This window comes from Spermophilus citellus, assembly GCF_964194105.1.
Source record: "Spermophilus citellus genome assembly, chromosome: 10".
In the NCBI taxonomy this organism is placed as follows: Eukaryota; Metazoa; Chordata; class Mammalia; order Rodentia; family Sciuridae; genus Spermophilus; species Spermophilus citellus.
In genome coordinates this window covers 115,263,243-115,281,479 of record NC_138197.1, presented here as the reverse complement: position 1 = coordinate 115,281,479, position 18,237 = coordinate 115,263,243, and the positions used below count along the sequence as shown (strand labels likewise).

Genomic DNA, 18,237 nt, shown 5'->3' with positions numbered 1-18,237 from the left:
GATTATTTATATATATAAAATATGCACATAGTGTATAAAAGTAAAATATGAAAAGAAAATATGCTCTATATATTGGATAGTTGTTTGCAGTAACTATATCCCAATAGTGGAATTTTACAGGTGCATTCAATTTTCTTTATTTTCAGTATTGTTCACATGTATCCATATTATAAATTCATGACTCTTTTGTTAGATGAAATTAGCTCTAAAGAATGTATCTGCATGTTAGCCAGTACTGGCCCAGATAGGCATCTTAGCAGAATTCCTAATATTTATTTCTGAATACTGAAGACCTATGATTGGGCAACATTTATTTCTATAAACCTTCAAGATCAGTTTCTGGAAAGTACTTGAGAGAAATAACTATATAGGTAGAGCTAAAGAGATGTCAATGGATTCTGTGAATATGCCCAGAATGTTCTCAAAGTTATTTTTGCCTTAGGACGTGGGTGAAGCAAGTTGTAGATGAGGCTTACCCCAGCTCTCAAAAAACAAGAAGTGCAAGCAAAATAAAGCCCGAAGAGAAACGGGGCTCTTTCTGGAGACCTCTCTGGGGACCCCGACTGAAAACACTTGCCTGTCTCTAGGCCACCCTGGTGTTGCTGGCATTCACTCAGCAGGTCTGCTTGGGGGGGAAGAGAGAAGGAAGGAATCGGCTCTGGCCATCCACCTTCACCCTTGTCCTACACTTAGGAAACAAGTCCCCTAGGAACCTACCAGGAAACTCCAGCTACTTCTTCAACCAATCCAACATCGTTGGCCCTAGACCTGCCCGAGAGACTTGAGCCCTCAAGATGTTCATCACCTGGGGAATCAGACCTATAAAGAAAGCCAGGATAGATGCCATGAGGCAAGCAGAGTGTGCCCAATGAGGAGGACTCCTCACTTAGCCTGAGGGGACAGGAAAGGGGACCTGTAGGAACTGCTGCCAAGGGGAGTATTCAGGGGGGAGCAATAACTCACTAGGTAAAGGTGGAAGATAAGAAAAGGCAGTCACCAAGAGCAAAAGCCGTTTTTCAAGAGACAAAGTGCTTGGCAATTTGGAATAGGCTTTCAGGGGTGACAGTTGGAATGGGTCATTTTCTGAGACACTAGCTAATGGATGGGTGAGTCCCGTGGTCTGGCCTTTGGGTAACGCACTGCTTTTCAACCTGCCATCAGCCATGCGTGCCTCTCTAAGCTAGTCAGAGGTTGACTGACAGGCAACAGTTCCTCATCAGAGCGTCTTGGAGCTCCCAGAGGGAAAGGGGACCAAAAGGTCCCCAGGACCAGACCTACCTCTTAATGTCACCTCCTTCCTCAGTGACAGGGATTTTGCTTGTAGTCTTGGATACAGTGGTGTAACAGACTTCCCTAGGCTCATGACACCCCAGGATGGGCTCCCAGCTGAAGACACAGCCCTTTCCTTGAATATGTCAGGGTCTGCACCTCTTCCTGGGGTCAGGGATTGAGCCTCTGCTACCTCAGGAAGTTCCCCTGCTGACCCTGCACACTGAAAGATGCCAGGGATAGGCCTGTAGCTTCTGAGGCTCTGGAACTAACACACGTGTTCCTTCAATTCCAGTCTCAAAAATGTGGCTGTTGGTTCTTTAAAGCTAGTGGACAGTGCTGTAGAGAGCTCAGAATGGTCCCCTGGTGAAGAGCAGCCTCAGAGCCTGGGCCAGGAGGGCCCCTCTCCCTGTGGGGTCCCTCTCCTCTCTGCTCATTTCCTTTTTTTCTCATATTCACCAGATGATGTCGAGCCTTGAGTCCGTGTCTGATGTACCTTGTCAGCCTTTGGGACGGTGATGGGCTAAACAAAGTAAGCCCCGGAATAAATGTTGAAGTGAACACATGGACACTTCCGTCCCACGCAAGACCCAAGGCAGCCTCCATGAATAGATAAGGATAAAATGTACATACATACAAATCCAAATTAGGGAAAACACAGACCAAAAGAAGATCCACACTGAAAGTTCTAGAACAGTTCTAGCACCAGTAGGCAGCACGCAGGATTCTGTGTGTAATTAGTAGAGCCAAGCCACAGATTTGGCTCTGAGCTTCTAGGAAGTCAAAGCAAATATGGAAATATGGTAATTACATGCTTCGTATTTATCTGAAAGGAAAGTATGCCCCTTACTCTCAGAAAACATCTCTTCAATGAAACTTAAGATCTGAAAGAACTTTTCCCCCATGTCCAATGAGGGGGTCTTTATGCCGGTGTCTGCACCACATTCATACAGTTAATCTGCAACACACAAGATGGTTCTTGGCGGGAGGGGGGGGGTCCCCCAATGAACGTGGGGGCAGGACACAAGCAGATTTATTGAAGCTGTGAAGGCAGGACACCCCCGTGGCACAGAACATGGGCTGTCTCAAGTCAGACCTGGTGTGACTCCTGGCTCCACCACTAAGTAGCTGTGTGAATGTGACCAAGTTAATCAATCACAGTGATCCTGAGTGTCTCACATGAGAAACGGGGATGATCATTCCTCTTTTGTAAGGCATTGTGAGGGTTCGAGAGTCCACAGAAGGCAGGCAGCATTGTGCTTGGGGTGTAGTAAGCAGTCTCATGCAGCAGTTGCTAAGCTGTTGCTACTGCTGCTTCATCATCAGTATGGAGGAAATAAAGTATTATTCAAGTTCATAGGCAACAGGGTCTGGTGCAGAAACCTGACCTCACACAGCTACAAGAGCAGACTGACTGTATGTCCACAGGTAAATGTCCAATAACAACCTTTTTCAGTTGGACCTGACAGAGTTGGACTGTAGGAAGTTCAGCCCGTCACTCTATACTTGGAGTAGAAATTTGGGGACTGCAGGTTAAAGGAAGACTTGGGTATTTTAAAACTCAGCTGAGCAGGTGTTAAAATTGATATCCAATGTGAAAACTGAAGAGAGTCTAAACAAGATTCATGGCCAAGTGTGTGGCCAGCCAGCTGGTACATGGAGGTGTGCCATGCTAACACCTGCAAACAGGATCTCACTGGAAGACAGTTTGCAGCAAAAGAAGAAAGATGCACTTAGAACCCCAAGGTGAAGCATGAAGAATGAAAAAGATTATTGTGCACTCAAAGATTTTCTCTTGTTTTTAATTGTCATCAAAATGAAAAACAAAATGGAAAATTATACAAAGAAATATAAAGAAAAGTATCCACGGTGTGGATGTGGTTCAGTAAACCACTTGCCTCACACATGTCAGGCCCTACGTTCAGTCCCCAGCACTGCAGAAAAAAAGGAGAGAGAAATCGTCCACAGCCTTAACACTCACTGATCACTACTAGTCATGTTTTAATATATATCCCTGTTTCTATGCACATAATGGAGACCAACTGTATTTTAGCATATATATATTTATTTTAGCATATATATAGTCTTTCAACCAGTTTTTTAAATGTCTCCATTTTCTTTTTAAATGGCTACCTAGTATTCTCCTGTATGAATCTATGTAGTATTCATAATCAGTCCCCTGAAAATTTTACACATCATAATGAGTATTCATGCACATATTCCTTTAAACCCATGAACCTAAAGATTTTCAAAGTAAGAAACAGAAAAAAAATCCTAGTGATGCACCAGTTAATATAAATTAATGGCCTGTGTGCCAGAACTCTCCCTGCAGGACACATTGCCACAGTCTATGATACAGTTTTTCTAACATCAAATTGATGAATGTGCCAGGCACAGCTTCAGTGACTCGGATACAGGACAGTGAAGGACGTCTCTCGGCCCCTCCACAAGCCTCTTTTGGAACTGAGGAGAGACTTCCTGGATCCTCCCTTGAGCACTTCCTGGATGCTATACATTAGGCACAGGCCAGGCACCAGGGACGCTTGGAAGGTGCTCAGTAAATATTCTGATGATATTGAACTGTAGCCTGGCTACCTTGAGGAGCCCTCAGTAAATATAAGTAGCTTACATGTCCCCAGTGTGCATCCCTGGATAACTATTAGGATCCATTTTTAAGATACGATGCCTTTTTAAGTTTCTCTGCTGTAGCAGTTCTTAAGCCACAGATTTAAAATCCCTGGGCAACAGGAGAAGGAAAAGAAGAAGGGATTTTTATGTGCCCTGGCCCCAGCTGGAAGTTGCTCCCCGATGAAGTGGGATTCCTGCCTTTATCCTAAACCGAAAGACACCATTTGCCAGGAGGCAGCCTCTCAACTGATCCTCCCATGAGATCCAGCCAATGAAAGGATCATCCAGGAGCTTCAATATTTCATTTTTTTTAAGTTTACAGAAGTCTCTTATTTTATCTCAAGTGTAGCTCTAAGTGGTCAAGAGCGCAACCTACTAGAACACCTGGATCCAAATCCCAGCTCTGCCAGGTGCTGGCTTCAGGAGCAAGTTCTTTATTTATCTCACGTGCAAAACAGGAACAATGGACCTACAGCGTGGAGATATCATTAGGCCTAAATGCCACAGTCCATGTAGAACACTTAGCACAATGCAGGGCACACAGGAAGTGAGAAATGCTAGTGGTACTGTTATTAGGTTTCACATTGTTATTAGTGAGGTGGGTATTGCAAATGGCATTATTGCATCTGTTATTATCCCCATTTTGAGAAAAGAAAACTGAGGCTTGGAGTATGCTGGTTCTAGTAATCACCAAATACACACACATGTGAGCATATTGCACATGCTGCCTTGTTTCATTGATGATCCAGGGTAGAAAACACTCAAGGCCATGATAAGTGTGTCTCAAGAGACTCATGCTGGGCTGGGGTTGTAGCTCAGAGGCAGAGCACATGCCTCTCATGCATGAGGCACTGGGTTCAACCCTCAACACTACATAAAAATAAATAAATAAAGATATTGTGTACATCTACAACTAAATATATATATATATATATATATATATATATATATAGAGAGAGAGAGAGAGAGAGAGAGAGAGAGAGAGGGAGAGAGAGAGACTGACTCATGCTTCAAAGGTCAAATGAGTAACTATCTTCCAGTAAGCTACATACCACAGAAGGAGCCGTGGATGGCCACCCATGGGGTTACAGCATTTGAGAGATGTGAGATTATGAATGTAAAGCTGAGTGAGTTTGAATTTATGCCCAGATAGGGATAACTGGAGACGAGAGCATGCTTGTGCTGACTTCAAAGGACACTGCGGCTCTGTGGTTTGAACTAGCACATGTGGACGGGCACCTTAGTGCTCACTGTGACCCTGTGACCTGCACAGACCTCAGCTTCTCCGCAGCCAGAGCTGGGGGCAGGGGCTCCAGAATTGGCCTCTTGAGCCAAGGACTATTCATCACAGCTTAGCTTTTGGTTCCTCTTTGTGCTGCCTGAACCAGGGTCCGGTCAGCCACCTTTAGCTTTGGATGGTGTCCAGGTATGGATTGTGTGACAAACCACCCCAAAATGTTGTGGCATAAAACTTTACTACACTCACAATTCTGTAAGTCAGGAATCTAGGCTGGGCCCAGAAGTTCTGCTCTGCTCTGCTGGAGAACATCTGGGGACTCAGCTGGGCCAGCTCAGATGGCTGACTCTGGGGCAGCTCAACCCGGGCCATCTGCCTGGGGCCTTGGGTCTCACCATGTGCCGGCTGCTGCATGGCTACTTCACGCCTGCATCTGGGGCCTGTACTGGGATGGCTGGAACTGCTGATACCCTCCAGGAAGCCTCTGAGCATGGTGACCTCAGGGCAGTCTGACTTTTACACAGAACTGGTTCCCCCAGAGAGAGAGCTCCCAGAGTCCCAGGCAGAAGCTGCAAGATTCCTCATGATCTGTAGCCAACAGGATTATAATTATACTATTAATATAATTAACATTAGTGTAATTAATATTATAGCCTTAATGTATAATTAAATCCTATTACAATATCATTTTCAGCCTCTGTCCCAATAGAGTGTCCTGCTCTCATGATAACAACTCCCCTCCCACCTTATGTGGTGGGAATGTCAACAGGAGAGGGAGGAATGACCCTGAAAATGGGCTTCCTCCCCTGTTTGAATGCACATCCTCAGGTAGCTGTAGCTCAGTGATAAAACACCACCTAGCATGTGCAAGGTCCTGGGTTTGATCCCTAGTAATGAAAAAAAAAAAAAAGATGATGTGTCCTCAGGTTCTGTCTGATGAGCACCTGTTCCCACAAGGACCCCAGTATGCTGGTATGTCGGGACAGTCCGGACAGGTCGTGTGGCCCTCCGCAGGCTGGTCTCCATGCCCATGGGCCTCCTTGACATCTGGCATCCATATTTCAGACACTAAGCTGCAGAAAAGACAAGGAGGGTAGCAATGTCCAACTCTTCTCTATACATAACCATAAAAGAACATTATGAAACTCTAAAATGAAAAGAAAGCAAAATGTGAAAGAGAATGCAGGACAGGCCATGTGGGGCTGCTGATTTGGCAGAAACCCTTCCCCACTCTGGCCTCTGGATCTCATTTGACCAGTTTCCTAATACCAAGAAATATTTTTTTTTTTAAAAAAAAAGGGCAGAACCTCTAACCCATTATTTACAAAACCTTTTGGCTTCCCATAATAGTCATGTGAAAATTCTCACTTGCTCAAATGAGCAGTTTGACTTTCATTTGGAGACAGTGGTGCTTTAAGCAGATCTCACTTTCCGGAACTTGTTGTAGGCTAATGATAAAAGAATTCACACTCTGGAAGCCCCACTGCTCCAACATGGAAAGGCTCATGGTGTGGGGTCCAGTGACCCCACCTTTCCCTTAGTCCAGTTTCCCACTCAGACCATGAGTGTCTGTGGTATCCCCCAACAAATGGACAAGACCATCTTCTCCAGCAGTGGTGAACAGAAATGGTGTGACTTCATCCTGGCACTGGAGGAATCAAAGGCCGGTCCACCTTCCCAAGGGACCACACGGACACTAAGAGGCAGAGCTGATAGTGCTGTGGGTGCAGTGTAGGCAGTGGAAAGGGCCCAGCCTTCTCCACAGTGATGGTCAGAGCTGTCTCCCAGCCTCCTCCACTGTTGTTTATTGGTGTGTTACTAATTTACTAGTCTGACTCACCCCTGGAGCAAATAGGGCTCTCCATTCCATCGCAGGGACGAGAGGGGCTTGCCATAGAAGGTGCAGTATCTCCAGCAGCAAACATCTTTCTTGTAGGGCTGTTAGTTCCTAACAAGTAGCTCAAAGATGACCAATACATCCTCTATCAGACCCACGGCCAAGCTCAGGCATGTTCCCACTTGATTTTAAAACCAGAAAAATTCATCTGGCATTGACCTGAAATAGAATCAGTCCAGAACCCATGGGCCTCTCCCATGTGCCCTCAGAAGGCCATCCTATATTTCCATGTCCATCCTCACCAGTGGGAACAGTCCTCAACACTTCTTCTAAAACATGGAAGTTGGGCCCCCAGTATGCCTGGTGAAGGTGGACAGGAATGCAGAGGGCACAGTTGCAATATCAGCAGAAGCAGAATGCTATTTCTGTGATTTTGAGAAGCCATGAAAAGACATTGTAGGATCGTTTATAGAATGAAAACTTGAGACAGATGGCACCTGCTATCAGTGGTGCAGAGACTTTAAGAACACTTTTTGTGACCAGTATGTACCCACTTCTCTGATTCACTGTGACCTCAGGGTGTTGTGGGAACCCTGCTTCTTTGGGGCCAGACAATGTTATGTCTCCAGAGAAGACAGGGGGATGCTGCACTTTTGAGAGAAGGCAGAAATCACAGATACGAATGGAGAGGTGCAGAGAAGAAAGACAGAAATCATCTTGAGAGAAGAATAGAAAGTCCAAAGCAAAGAACCTTCCACCCAGGCGCAGCTTGGTGTGGCATTCTGACCCGACAGAATCTCCTGTCTCTTGCTGATTTGATGATAAAATATAGAGTGGACCCACAGGGAGAGCAAAAGCCTCAAGAAATAGATGGGTAATTGGCTCCGTTTGAGCACTGTTTGCATGCTCGCTGCTGCAACTGTGAGGCTCCACACCAGCATGACTAATGCCTCTCCCCTCAGCCTAAATTAGATTTTGATTGTGTTTTGTAGATGTTCACTGAATCACAGATGTTTGAGGTAAAAGGATCCAAACTTCTCAGGAACACCTCCCGTGGAGTGTGTGGGATCGTCCTCACAGACATGGCTGAAATGCCACCAGTAACTCCTTCCCTTCCAAGTCCTGGGAGCAGACCTGCTGCCCCTGAGGGAGCTCCTTATGGAGTGGGCTCCTGGGACCAGTGGGCTGCGTGTAGGCCTTGTTTCCCAGGGGTTAATCTACAAGCCCGCTCCTTAGCGTGGCTGTGAACAAGAGTGCCTCCTTGGTGACTGATGCCTGTGTAGACACTAAATGGGACCTGAGTGTCCAGTTCCTCACAGATCTCCACTGAATCCCTGCAGCCTCTGGTGGAGTAGCTCAAGGCGATGGCTAGTTCACCCCCATGGTGTTCCTCAGCCACTTTCTGGTTTGTAGTGCACCCATAGTAAATGCTTTCTCCTTGTTCTTACAGAATTTAGCCTACGAAATCATCTTAACACTTGGACAGGCATTTGAAGTCGCTTACCAACTAGCACTACAAGCAAGAAAAGGGGGCCATTCCTCCACGCTTCCAGAAAGCTTTGAAAACAAACCCTCCAAGCCCATCCCCAAGCCCCGCGTTAGCATTCGCAAGTCAGTGGTAAGTAGAAGATAGAGGCATTCTAGAAACCTCCAGAGGGAGGGAAAGGGAGCTGTGTGGTGCGGGTGGGTGCCACTTAGAATTCAGGGCTTGCCCTTCCCGGTCCTTTCCCTTGGCCGTTTCCGGGCTGGTGATCATCATAGTCTCAGCCTGGTTCCTTCAACTTCTTGAAGGACCTTCTCCCTGAACCTGGAGACTCCAGAGAAAATTCCACTTCCTCCGTCCCCCGCAATAGCAGCAAGAGGGAGGGTACTGGCTGCCCAGCTGCTGTCCATGGTGAAGATTACCTGAAGGTCCAGGAAAGCTTGAGGACAGTGTTCCCACGGCCTCAGCTGCCATCCTATCAGGGGACAAGGCCTCCCACAAGCCCCTGGCCTCCAGAGAGATTTGCAGAGGTTGACAGTGAGCTGCCTCTGGTATCCAGCAGGGGGAAGCTAGATGCTCGGGCATCTCTTTTGAGAAGTGCAGGTCGTGGTCCTGGGCACCTTCCCTCCAGCAACTGAGGCTTCCTGCAGTGAGGCAGCTGCTCAGAAGGTGCCGCCCCCTCCTCATCATCTGCCTTCCTCCAGGATTCCTCCCCTTCCCTCCCACAGGCTCTGCAGACATCCTGTCCCGGCAGGCTCACATGACTTCATAGCAGTCTCCTCTGGTAGTAGCAACACCCCAAAGCTGGAAGGTTCCCAACAGCCTCCCATCTGCTTTCTGCTCCGGCTGCCGTCCTGCATCCTAAGAACCCCGGACTTGTATGGGGGAGGCCCCCAGAATGCATTGCCCTCTCACCCCTGAGTCCTTCCTCTGTAACCCTCCTCTTCCCACCAGCTCCCATCCCCAGGGTGAGGGGGGGAAGCACAGACAGTTTTAATGCTTGCAGAGAAACACCTCCCTTGGTGACTGCGTGGCTTCCTGTTTACAACCTTCTTTTTGGCCCCACTCCTTGGCAACTTCAGCATCCATGGGTATGATCTCTCCAGTGCCTGGCCTCTCTCATAGTTTTCTTCCGGATCTTTCCCTCCACCCCAGCCATTCACCAGCCCATCACTCATGACTGTCAGCACCAGTAACTGCACCTTCTCTGAAAAATTTTTACTTCAAACACCACATTTCAACTCCCTGGTCCTCTGGCCTCAGCAACCCAAGCTCCCACTTCTCTCTTCAGCCCTGACCCACTCCCAGAACTCTAGACCTACTGTGTGTTCAGTTTCTTCTTGAATATTTGGTGTTCAACAGACATCTGAAACTTGGTATGTCTACAACAAAATGCTTGATTTCGCCCTCAGAAATGCTCCTCTTCATCTTCCCAGCTCAGTAAAGGGCACAGCCGTTCACCATGCTGCTCAACCCAAAAATCTACCAGCCACCTCTACTGCTGTTCTCTGCCCCCTCTACCTCCAATCCAGGGCAAGGGCCATTTGTTCCACCCCTGGAACACCTCAGTCTGCATACTCCTCCCCACTTCCTCTGCTATTCTTTTAGTCCAAGTGCCACCAACTCTCATGAAGATGACACCACAGACCTCCAAACCAATTCCCTTCCTGCATACCTAATGCCTCACCCATACCTAATGCCCTCACCATTACCCCTTGGCCCTCAGGCCTTCCCGTTCCTCAAATATATATATAATGCATGCCCCACCTGATGCCTTTGTGCCACCTGTTCCCTCCACCTGGAAGATCATCCTCCCAATTTCTGCACAGAGGGTTCCATCTTGTCCTTCAGGTCTCAGTTACATGAAGAGGCTTTTCCTGACCACCTCGTCTGAGGTAGCCACACTCAAGCACATGGCCTGCTTTCAATTGTGTAGAATTTACTAATGAGATAGTTTATTGATCACTTGTTTATTGCCCATCTTCCTCCACAAGAATGAATATGTTTTAGGCACACAGGGATCTCGTAGGTGTTTTCACGCTCGTGGAGTATCTGGATAAAGAAATTAGGAACTGGGGATAGACTTAGCAAGTGAAACTTTGAGAATAATTAGGCTGAGAAGTGTCCAGGAACGCACTGAATGTTTGGGGGATCATCTCAGACACATTTCTTCTCATGTAGGCTGGATACACTTGTTCACGGCTGGTACCCCTCTCCAACTTTATCATGGTCCCCAAAGACTTCCTCCAGAAGAGCACAAAGGGTTGAGTGCTGTACAGACTCATAGAATATTCATTTAGATGCCAGGAAATAAGAAAATATAGTGTGAATCTGTGATGCTTTCCCTTGCACAGGATCCCTGCCCCACAGCTGCCGTCAGTATTCCGTCTCCTGCAGCTCCAGTCCTTTGTTAGGAAATATGCACGGATCCCTAAGGATATGTGAAATCCTCCCACACCTTGTGGAGACACAGTCAAAACACAGTAAAGGGTAGTCAATAGGGACAGATCCTGCAGACCTGGACAGGCTGTGAAGCTCACAACCAGAGACATGGAGGAGGCCTCCGGAAGCTCCCTGCCCAGTGTTCTGGAGCAGGGGCCAGGGCAGGGCAGACTGGAAATGCCAAAGGCCAGTCCCAGAAGAACTCACCCCAGCCCTTCCTCAGAGTTTGCAGTTCAAACTTTACCTTGGGAATGACCTGTTTGCACTGGGACTCATCCATCTTAGAGCATGGTTGGGTTCAGATCAAGGCTCAGCCTGATAGGACCCGGCTGACCTCCTCACCCCCAGCTGTCCCTCCTGTCTCCCACTGTGCAAACTGCCGCTTTCCCACACCTCTGGGTCTTGCATGCTGTTCTATCTCCCTGAATGCCTGGCCTCCCGCCTGGGGAAGGCAGACTCCCACTGGTCTTGCATCTGGCCTCCAACACTGCCTCATTCTCCTACCAGTATTTATTCAATAATTCATTGTGTGCCTATGTGGATGGGTTTCCCAAGTTTGGGGTTGGGGGTGGGGGTAACGAACAACAGAGACAAAATCCCCGCCCTCCTGGGCTTGCGCTGTCCTGGAGGCTGAGCAGATGGACTAAGATCTTACGGGGAATAAGGCAGAAGAGGAGAGCAGGAAAGTTGGGGTGCTCTTTTGCATGGGGCAAACAGGTAGGACTTCTAAGTGGCCTTAGAGCCAAGACCCGAATGATCTTGGGGGTGCAGCAGACAGGTATCTAGGGGAGAGCAACCAAGAGGAGAGAGGCCTGGGCTGGGGTGGCGCAAGGCAGGGCTAGAGGCAGGGCTAGAAGGACTTCGGGTGTGTTCCGCGATGGGGCGCACTGAAGGGTAGGAGAGGGAGTGGCATGGCCTTCCTCACCTCCTCCAGGAAGTCTCCTAGCCTCCCTCTGCCCTTCACAGCTCACTGCCCGGGAGAGGAGCCCTGTTTCTGTCCACCCTCGCGGGCAAGGCCGGGTCTCACCGCCGTCCCCCTTGCAGGGCCTGCTAAGGTCGAGCCCCCGGGGGTCCCGGTGGAAGCGCGGGGCGCGGGCCGAGGTGGGGGCAGCGACGGCCGCGCACGCGCCCAGCACAGCGCCGGATAACGGGCATCAGCCTTTCTGTTTTAAAGCAGATCGACCCGTCTGAGCAAAAGACTCTGGCCAATCTGCCGTGGATTGTGGAGCCGGGGCAGGAAGCCAAGAGGGGCATTAATACCAAGTATGAAACCACGATTTTCTGATACCCGCCGCCCTCGCGTCCTCGCGGTGCCTTGCTCGCCCGCAGCCCGGAGCAGGCTTTCCTTCGCGCCCCGTTCCCAGCCCGGGAGGAAGACTGCTCCGCTCGCGTGGCCTTGTCCCGGGCGGAAGGCCGCCGGCCCTTCCTGGGGAGTCCTTTCTGCACCCGTGACGGAAAACGCCACCCAGACTCCCCGGCGCAGCCCCCGAGAGGCGCGAGTCGAGGTGGGTGTCCCGGGGCCCGCCGCCTCGAGCGTTTCCAGTGACTCGCCCCAGCACCGGCTTGGCTTTGGTTGGGGTTGACACCTTTTTTAAAAACAGTAAAGGGGATCTCTAATACTGCCTAGAAGTATAACAATCCTGGGTTTAGATTTCACTGTCAGCAGTTTTAAAGGTAAAATCAGAACAGAACCCCCCTGTATCGCATCTGTAAAATCATCACATCACTGAGGATCGTTTAATGCAAAAGGACAAAAAAAAAAAAAGTGATTGCCAGGAAATTCTGTTTCTCAGTTTCTATATTTGTGGATTTTATATGTAATCAACTATGTCAGATAATGAAAACCTTTAAATCTAATGATTGATTCAAAGTTTAACAATGATTTAAAACAGAGAAATTTATTATGCACAGAAAAATGTGTCTTGTATTAAATATTTTTATTAAAAGAATGTTTCATTAATGCATTGATAAGAAAACTAGGTTAGTTGTGCGGGATGTTTCTGGTTTCATTTCAAGTAACTGAATTTCTACTACCACGAGGACTGGCTCATTATGGAGAAATCCTGATGCTGTCCACCGAGTAGGAGATGCAGCGGGCAGACTGGCATTGACCAGAAGTGCTGAACAGCACATGCCTGCAAAGATTGTTTTTTTTTTTTTTTAATCTTCACAGTGTTTTAAAGAACATGTTTAAAATAATAATAATAATCTAGGGCTCCTGCTGTCAAGATTTCTGTCCTGGAAAACTTGTTTGAGAAAGGTGTTAATAAAATTCTATTGCAAAAATTTTTTTCTAGAAAATATAAATACATTTAAAAAAAGAAATTCCAAAGTAATACAACTTTTCTTGAAACAGACAAAAAAAAATAATGTTTGCTTACTATTTGATTAAATAAAATTTACTTACATTTCTTTAAGGTATTTTAATTTTTTTAATGTCTCTGTGGAGTATTTGTATGATACCACAATGTATATTTATGTAGAATCAAATTATATAAACAGTACCAATATCATTATAGAAAAATAACATTTTAATGTATATTGTTCTAACAAATCACATTGTGAATCATTTTGAAGTTCATTATAGAGATATTGATAAATTGTGGAATTGTCTTAATGTTTTTTTAATTAACCAATATTATTTTAAACCTGAAATTATCAGTTACATTCATCAGTTGGTAAGTTTTGAAAAAGAATAACTAAATTTTATTTCAAACTGACAAATGTATATGGTTTTAGTTCAGTGTTAAAAGAATTTTAATACAATATTAAATTACTTGAACTGAACAGTTCCTTGTATATATTTTGCCTATTCACTGTTGATATGTACGTAGAAAATTGAGAGTAAAATAACACTAAAATATGGTACCAAAAGGAAATTGTATAGGAGCAAAGTAAACAGTAGCTTTGCTGAAACAGAAGCATATGAAGCGTATGTGTAAATAAGTTTGGGCTTCCAGTTATAAATTTTGTAATTTTTGTCATTATTTATATCCTATTAAAAAAAAAAAAGAAAAGCACACAAAATAAAACAGAAGTTGTACAGCCACTGGTGCTTGGCATCCTTCTGTGAGCACCTCCCCACCTCCCCAAGTAGGCCAGGCCCCTCGCACCCACAGCTAAAGGGTTTCTTTCAATTGGCAAAATGGCTGAGAAAGTCTGCTCATTGCTAAGTTCAACCAGTCTGAGAAAGAAACACTGGCCTTTGAGGTCTGAATTTCAGCCAAACGCCTCCATTCACTTTGTTTAAATATTAAAGTAGATTGTAAGAGAAGTTACTAACACAGACCCCCCCACCCTGGATCACTTCCATATGACACACAGGGGGTAAGATTGGAAAAACATCACACGTGGATTCGTCCGTCCTTTCGTTTTTCCTACAACACATGTGCCAGCTGTAAGGCGAGTGACGGGCCACGCTAGAGCCATATTGGATTCTGTGGTCAGTGGTTCACATGCCATATCCTGTGACCTTCAGGGGGCTTATCTCCCCACTGCCTGGTCCAAGTCTCTTACCCTCCAAAATCCACACCACCGCAACCTCAGAGCGCTTCCCATCTGGCATGCAGAGACGTAGAGGCCCCAGGGCTTTGAACCCCAACAGTTAAAGCAATCCTAGGTGGGAGAGAGTGGCCCAGAGAAAAGCAGCCTTCCTGCAGGAGGCTTTCCCTGGGCTAGTGGGGCCCCTTTTTTTCTTTGTTGGTCAAGAATCCATTAATCCTGTTTATTATCTCTGTATATCAACGGATGGTTGTTATATATATCGACGGATGGTTGTTCTACATGGAAGCACATGGCACACTGTGGTGGGGATAACCAACCAAGCTGACTACCACACAGGTGTTGGCAGAATGTAGGAAACCACTGGGGTGGGACAGTATCCCTGGGCTGATAGCAACCCGAGGGGGTATCAGAAAGGAGATTATATGGCAGGGCTGCCTTCCAGGTGGGGGACAGGGACAAGCTACAGTGACCCTCAGAGAGGAAGCCAGGGATTAAAAGACCCTGAACTCACTCTCCACCCTTCACCCTGCATGACATGAAGCGATAGGAAGATAGTCCACAAGAGCATCCCCATACACCAAGGCAGAGCAGGGAAGCAGCAGAGAACACCTACCACCCAAAGAAGAAGGGATTGGCAGAGATGGTTTTCTTCAGGGAAAAATCTGACACTTTAATTACTGCAATAACCATGGGGTAAAAGGTAGACGGGGATCCTTGAATAATGCTAACATTATTCAAGAAAGGATTTGGATTCATCTTTTAAGAAAAGAAAAAGGACTCTAGTTCAATGACTCCATTTAAATTTTTTCTTATTAACCTGTATTCTATGATAAATTTGGGTGAATGAACCCTATGAAAATATGCCTAGTCAGTTCATTAATAAGTCATAGAAGTGATTTTTCTCAAGACACATCAGATTTTCTCAAGTTGGAATACGTGGGAATTGTGCCAGCACATCTCATGTTTAGATAAGATGGAGCAGAAGACAGGCTTAGATAAAAAGACATGTGCCAAATTCTCAAAAATCAATAAAAATTCACACTTGGACTGCAAGTAACACTGCTCCTATTTTGAAAAGAAATGAAAATTTGATAAGTGGTCTAGCCTCCAGAGAATTGGAATATAATGAAATCTGTACGGAATAAAGCCTTTTTTTTAAGACCTCATATTTTTAAGTTATCTTTTTATATAGGCTATTCAGTGAGTATGTTTCTTATAAAAGCACTCTGATGGTTTTAAACATGTTTTCTTAAAACATGTTTAAGTGGTGCATGCCTGTAATCCCAGAGGCTCCGGAGACTGAGGTAGGAGGATCAAAGCCAGCCTCAGCAAAAGTGAGGCACTAAGCAACTCAGTGAGACCCAGTTGCTAAATAAAATACAAGTGGGTCCAGCCGATGCAGGCCAGCAGTCTACCTGCAGCTGTACTGCATTTGGCTCCCGGCACCAGCCGCCCACACCCATTCACCACAGTCTGCTTCAGGGCATCTGCAGCCCAGCGTCTCCTGCCCCACTGGAGTCCTGCTTCCCAGGAAACGGTTCCAGAGCAGATAGGCGCGTGCTGCGAGCTCGCTCAGGCCCCTTGCCTGATCCCCATGCGGCATACTGTGTGATTCCATCGGTGCTGGTGAGCTGGAACTTGCTGTGATTGAATTAATCTTTGATGCAACCAGAGAGTGCCAATTCCACTTAACTGTCTCCTGTCTTCATCTTGAGGCAATCTGCTTATTGAGAATCCGCTCGGTCTCAGCATGTGCCAAACCCTGGGTTGCTGCTGCTGACAGGCTAGCAGTCCAGACCCCACGACTGCACTTTCTGCACTCGATGTGAGCCTCAAAGGGAATCATGGCTGCAAAAGTATTTGCCATCAAGACAGTTTTTTTTTTTTTTTCCCATCTCCAAAACCCCAGAGGCCTGTGTCTGTAAAAGTGCAGGGATGTTTAACTTCCCAAGAGCAGTTAGCGACCAGGGATGGATGCAGACATGAACCGAGGTCAGAATAGAGACCCTCCACCGATCAGCTCCAGTGGCGTCACCCAGCCAACGGTGGCCACTGCAGCAGCTGAGGTGACATCAGGGCCCTCACTGGTTCAGACGGCAGAGGAACATGGGCTCGGATGACAGACATTAGCACAGACATCAGCACAGCTGAGCTGCCGCTTAGAAGTCTCCACGTGGGTCTCAGCGCCACAATGAGGCCGAGGAGAGGTGGAGGCCGCTCTGCAGTCAAAGTCCACTCACAACAAAGTGACGGAAACCCTTCAAGGTGATCCAGATTCAATACCCAACTGAACTGTCCTCCGGGTGTCGGGGATGCCTCCACGAGAAGCAACGTCAGCTCTTTCCTAAACCTGAGAGGCTCAAGATCCCTCTGTAGTTCTCGAAAGTGCAAGTTCAGATTTTTGAGAGAGAGAAAAAAAGAAATCCTAATGTGTTAAGTGTTAAGTCAGGGAGACTGGAAGGGAGGAGTCTCGGAGCCCCACTGTAACAGCCATTTCTGGGGTACAGGTTTGTGGGCTGGGAGGTGATGGACAGTTCAGATGTCTTCGGAGCCACCTCCCCCCATCTCCAGTAGCTTTATGACTTTCTGAGATTCTATACAGCTAGACATCCAGTTGCTCAGAAGGGGAACTGTGTGTTTGTAGCTGGGGTGAAGGGATAGAAGAGGCAGAGATCCAGGGGTCACTTATATTTGTTTACTGCTATTACATACCAGGTTGCTTTTAATCAGTTAAAAACTGACTTTGGAGACTAGTAGCAAAAATCAGAAATAACAGTGTCTTAAGGGAGAAGTTGAATTTCCCCTGAGAACCTCAGAGATAGGATGCACAGGTCTAGAAATGGTAGCTTTATGATATCAAAATCTCAAGATCCTTCTCTAGTTCTACTCTGCCATTCTTTGCATGTGGTTCTATTCCCAAGTTCACCTCATCATCGCACAGTGGCTGCTAGAGATGTACCCAGTGCACCTCCTTCCAGGCAAGAGAAAGGATGGTAAGGACCTAAGGATAGTAGGATTGCCCAAATCAGAAAACTTTTAAGATCTGTCTAGGAAAGCGCCACACCACAATTTCTGCTTTTAGCTCATTGTCCACCCAGAGTAGGAGGCTGAAAAATGTGACTGCTATTGTTAGTAGAACACTATGGCCCCCAACAACAGAGGGGCTTCTGGTGAGGTAAAGAGAGACTGGACATCAGGGTGGCCACTAAAAGTGTACACACAGTGAGGATCATCACAGGAATAGGTAAAAGGCAAAAGCTCACACAGATGAGAATGACTGCACAGTGGCTACAGGGGGCACTGGTGAGGATCCTGGCAGAGCTGCTCTAGATTGAGCCACCAACTCCGTCACACCCCCCAGCTGTGTTAACATGCACAGCCATGCCGCCCAGCAACCCTCCCGGGAATGTCACGGCCGAGCAAATGTCAAAGAGCATGCAGCCTAGCCGACGTCACAGGCGTAACCAGGAGGGGCCTGGCAATGGGCTGATTGGGCATCAATGGCCAGAGCAGAGGCCCCCAGATCTCCACCTCTGCTGCACACTGGAATCACCAGGAACTTGAGAAAACACTGCTGTGTGGGTCCCAGCTCCAGAGCTGGGGCGAGGCTCGGGTCTGGGGAGGTTTTTAAGTTCCCCAGGTAACTCTAGATGCTACCAAGTGTGAGAGGCATTGCTCCTGGGTTATCAGGCCCTGCTAGGGGTCCCGAGAGCCCCCAGAGCGCCTCCCACCAGAGGCTCCCTAGCAAATAGGTCCTGGAGAAGATTAAACCATTTGCTGAAGTCACACAGCTGGAAAGTTAGTGCAGCCAGGACTTGACCTGGGATCCAGTGGCCA

The 18,237-nt window shown here is 47.1% G+C and overlaps 1 protein-coding gene across 20 annotated transcripts in view; it reads left to right on the top strand.

Annotated features, from left to right (window-relative positions):
- ANKS1B (ankyrin repeat and sterile alpha motif domain containing 1B) overlaps nt 1–13,134 on the top strand; it is a gene marked incomplete at its 5' end in the record, with an annotated part of 1,127,620 nt that extends 1,114,486 nt beyond the window's left edge. For 11 of the 20 annotated variants that reach the window (XM_081311097.1, XM_081311094.1, XM_081311096.1 and 8 more), the window contains 2 exons: nt 8,422–8,589; nt 12,071–13,134. In XM_081311097.1, the coding sequence (XP_081167223.1) occupies nt 8,422–8,589; nt 12,071–12,181 (279 nt within the window). In that variant the 3' untranslated portion in view covers nt 12,182–13,134. Of the gene's footprint in view, nt 1–8,421; nt 8,590–12,054 lie in introns of all 20 variants that reach the window. The other 9 variants (XM_081311095.1, XM_081311092.1, XM_081311089.1 and 6 more) reach the window with 2 other exon arrangements.
- Nucleotides 13,135–18,237: the final 5,103 nt, after the last annotated feature.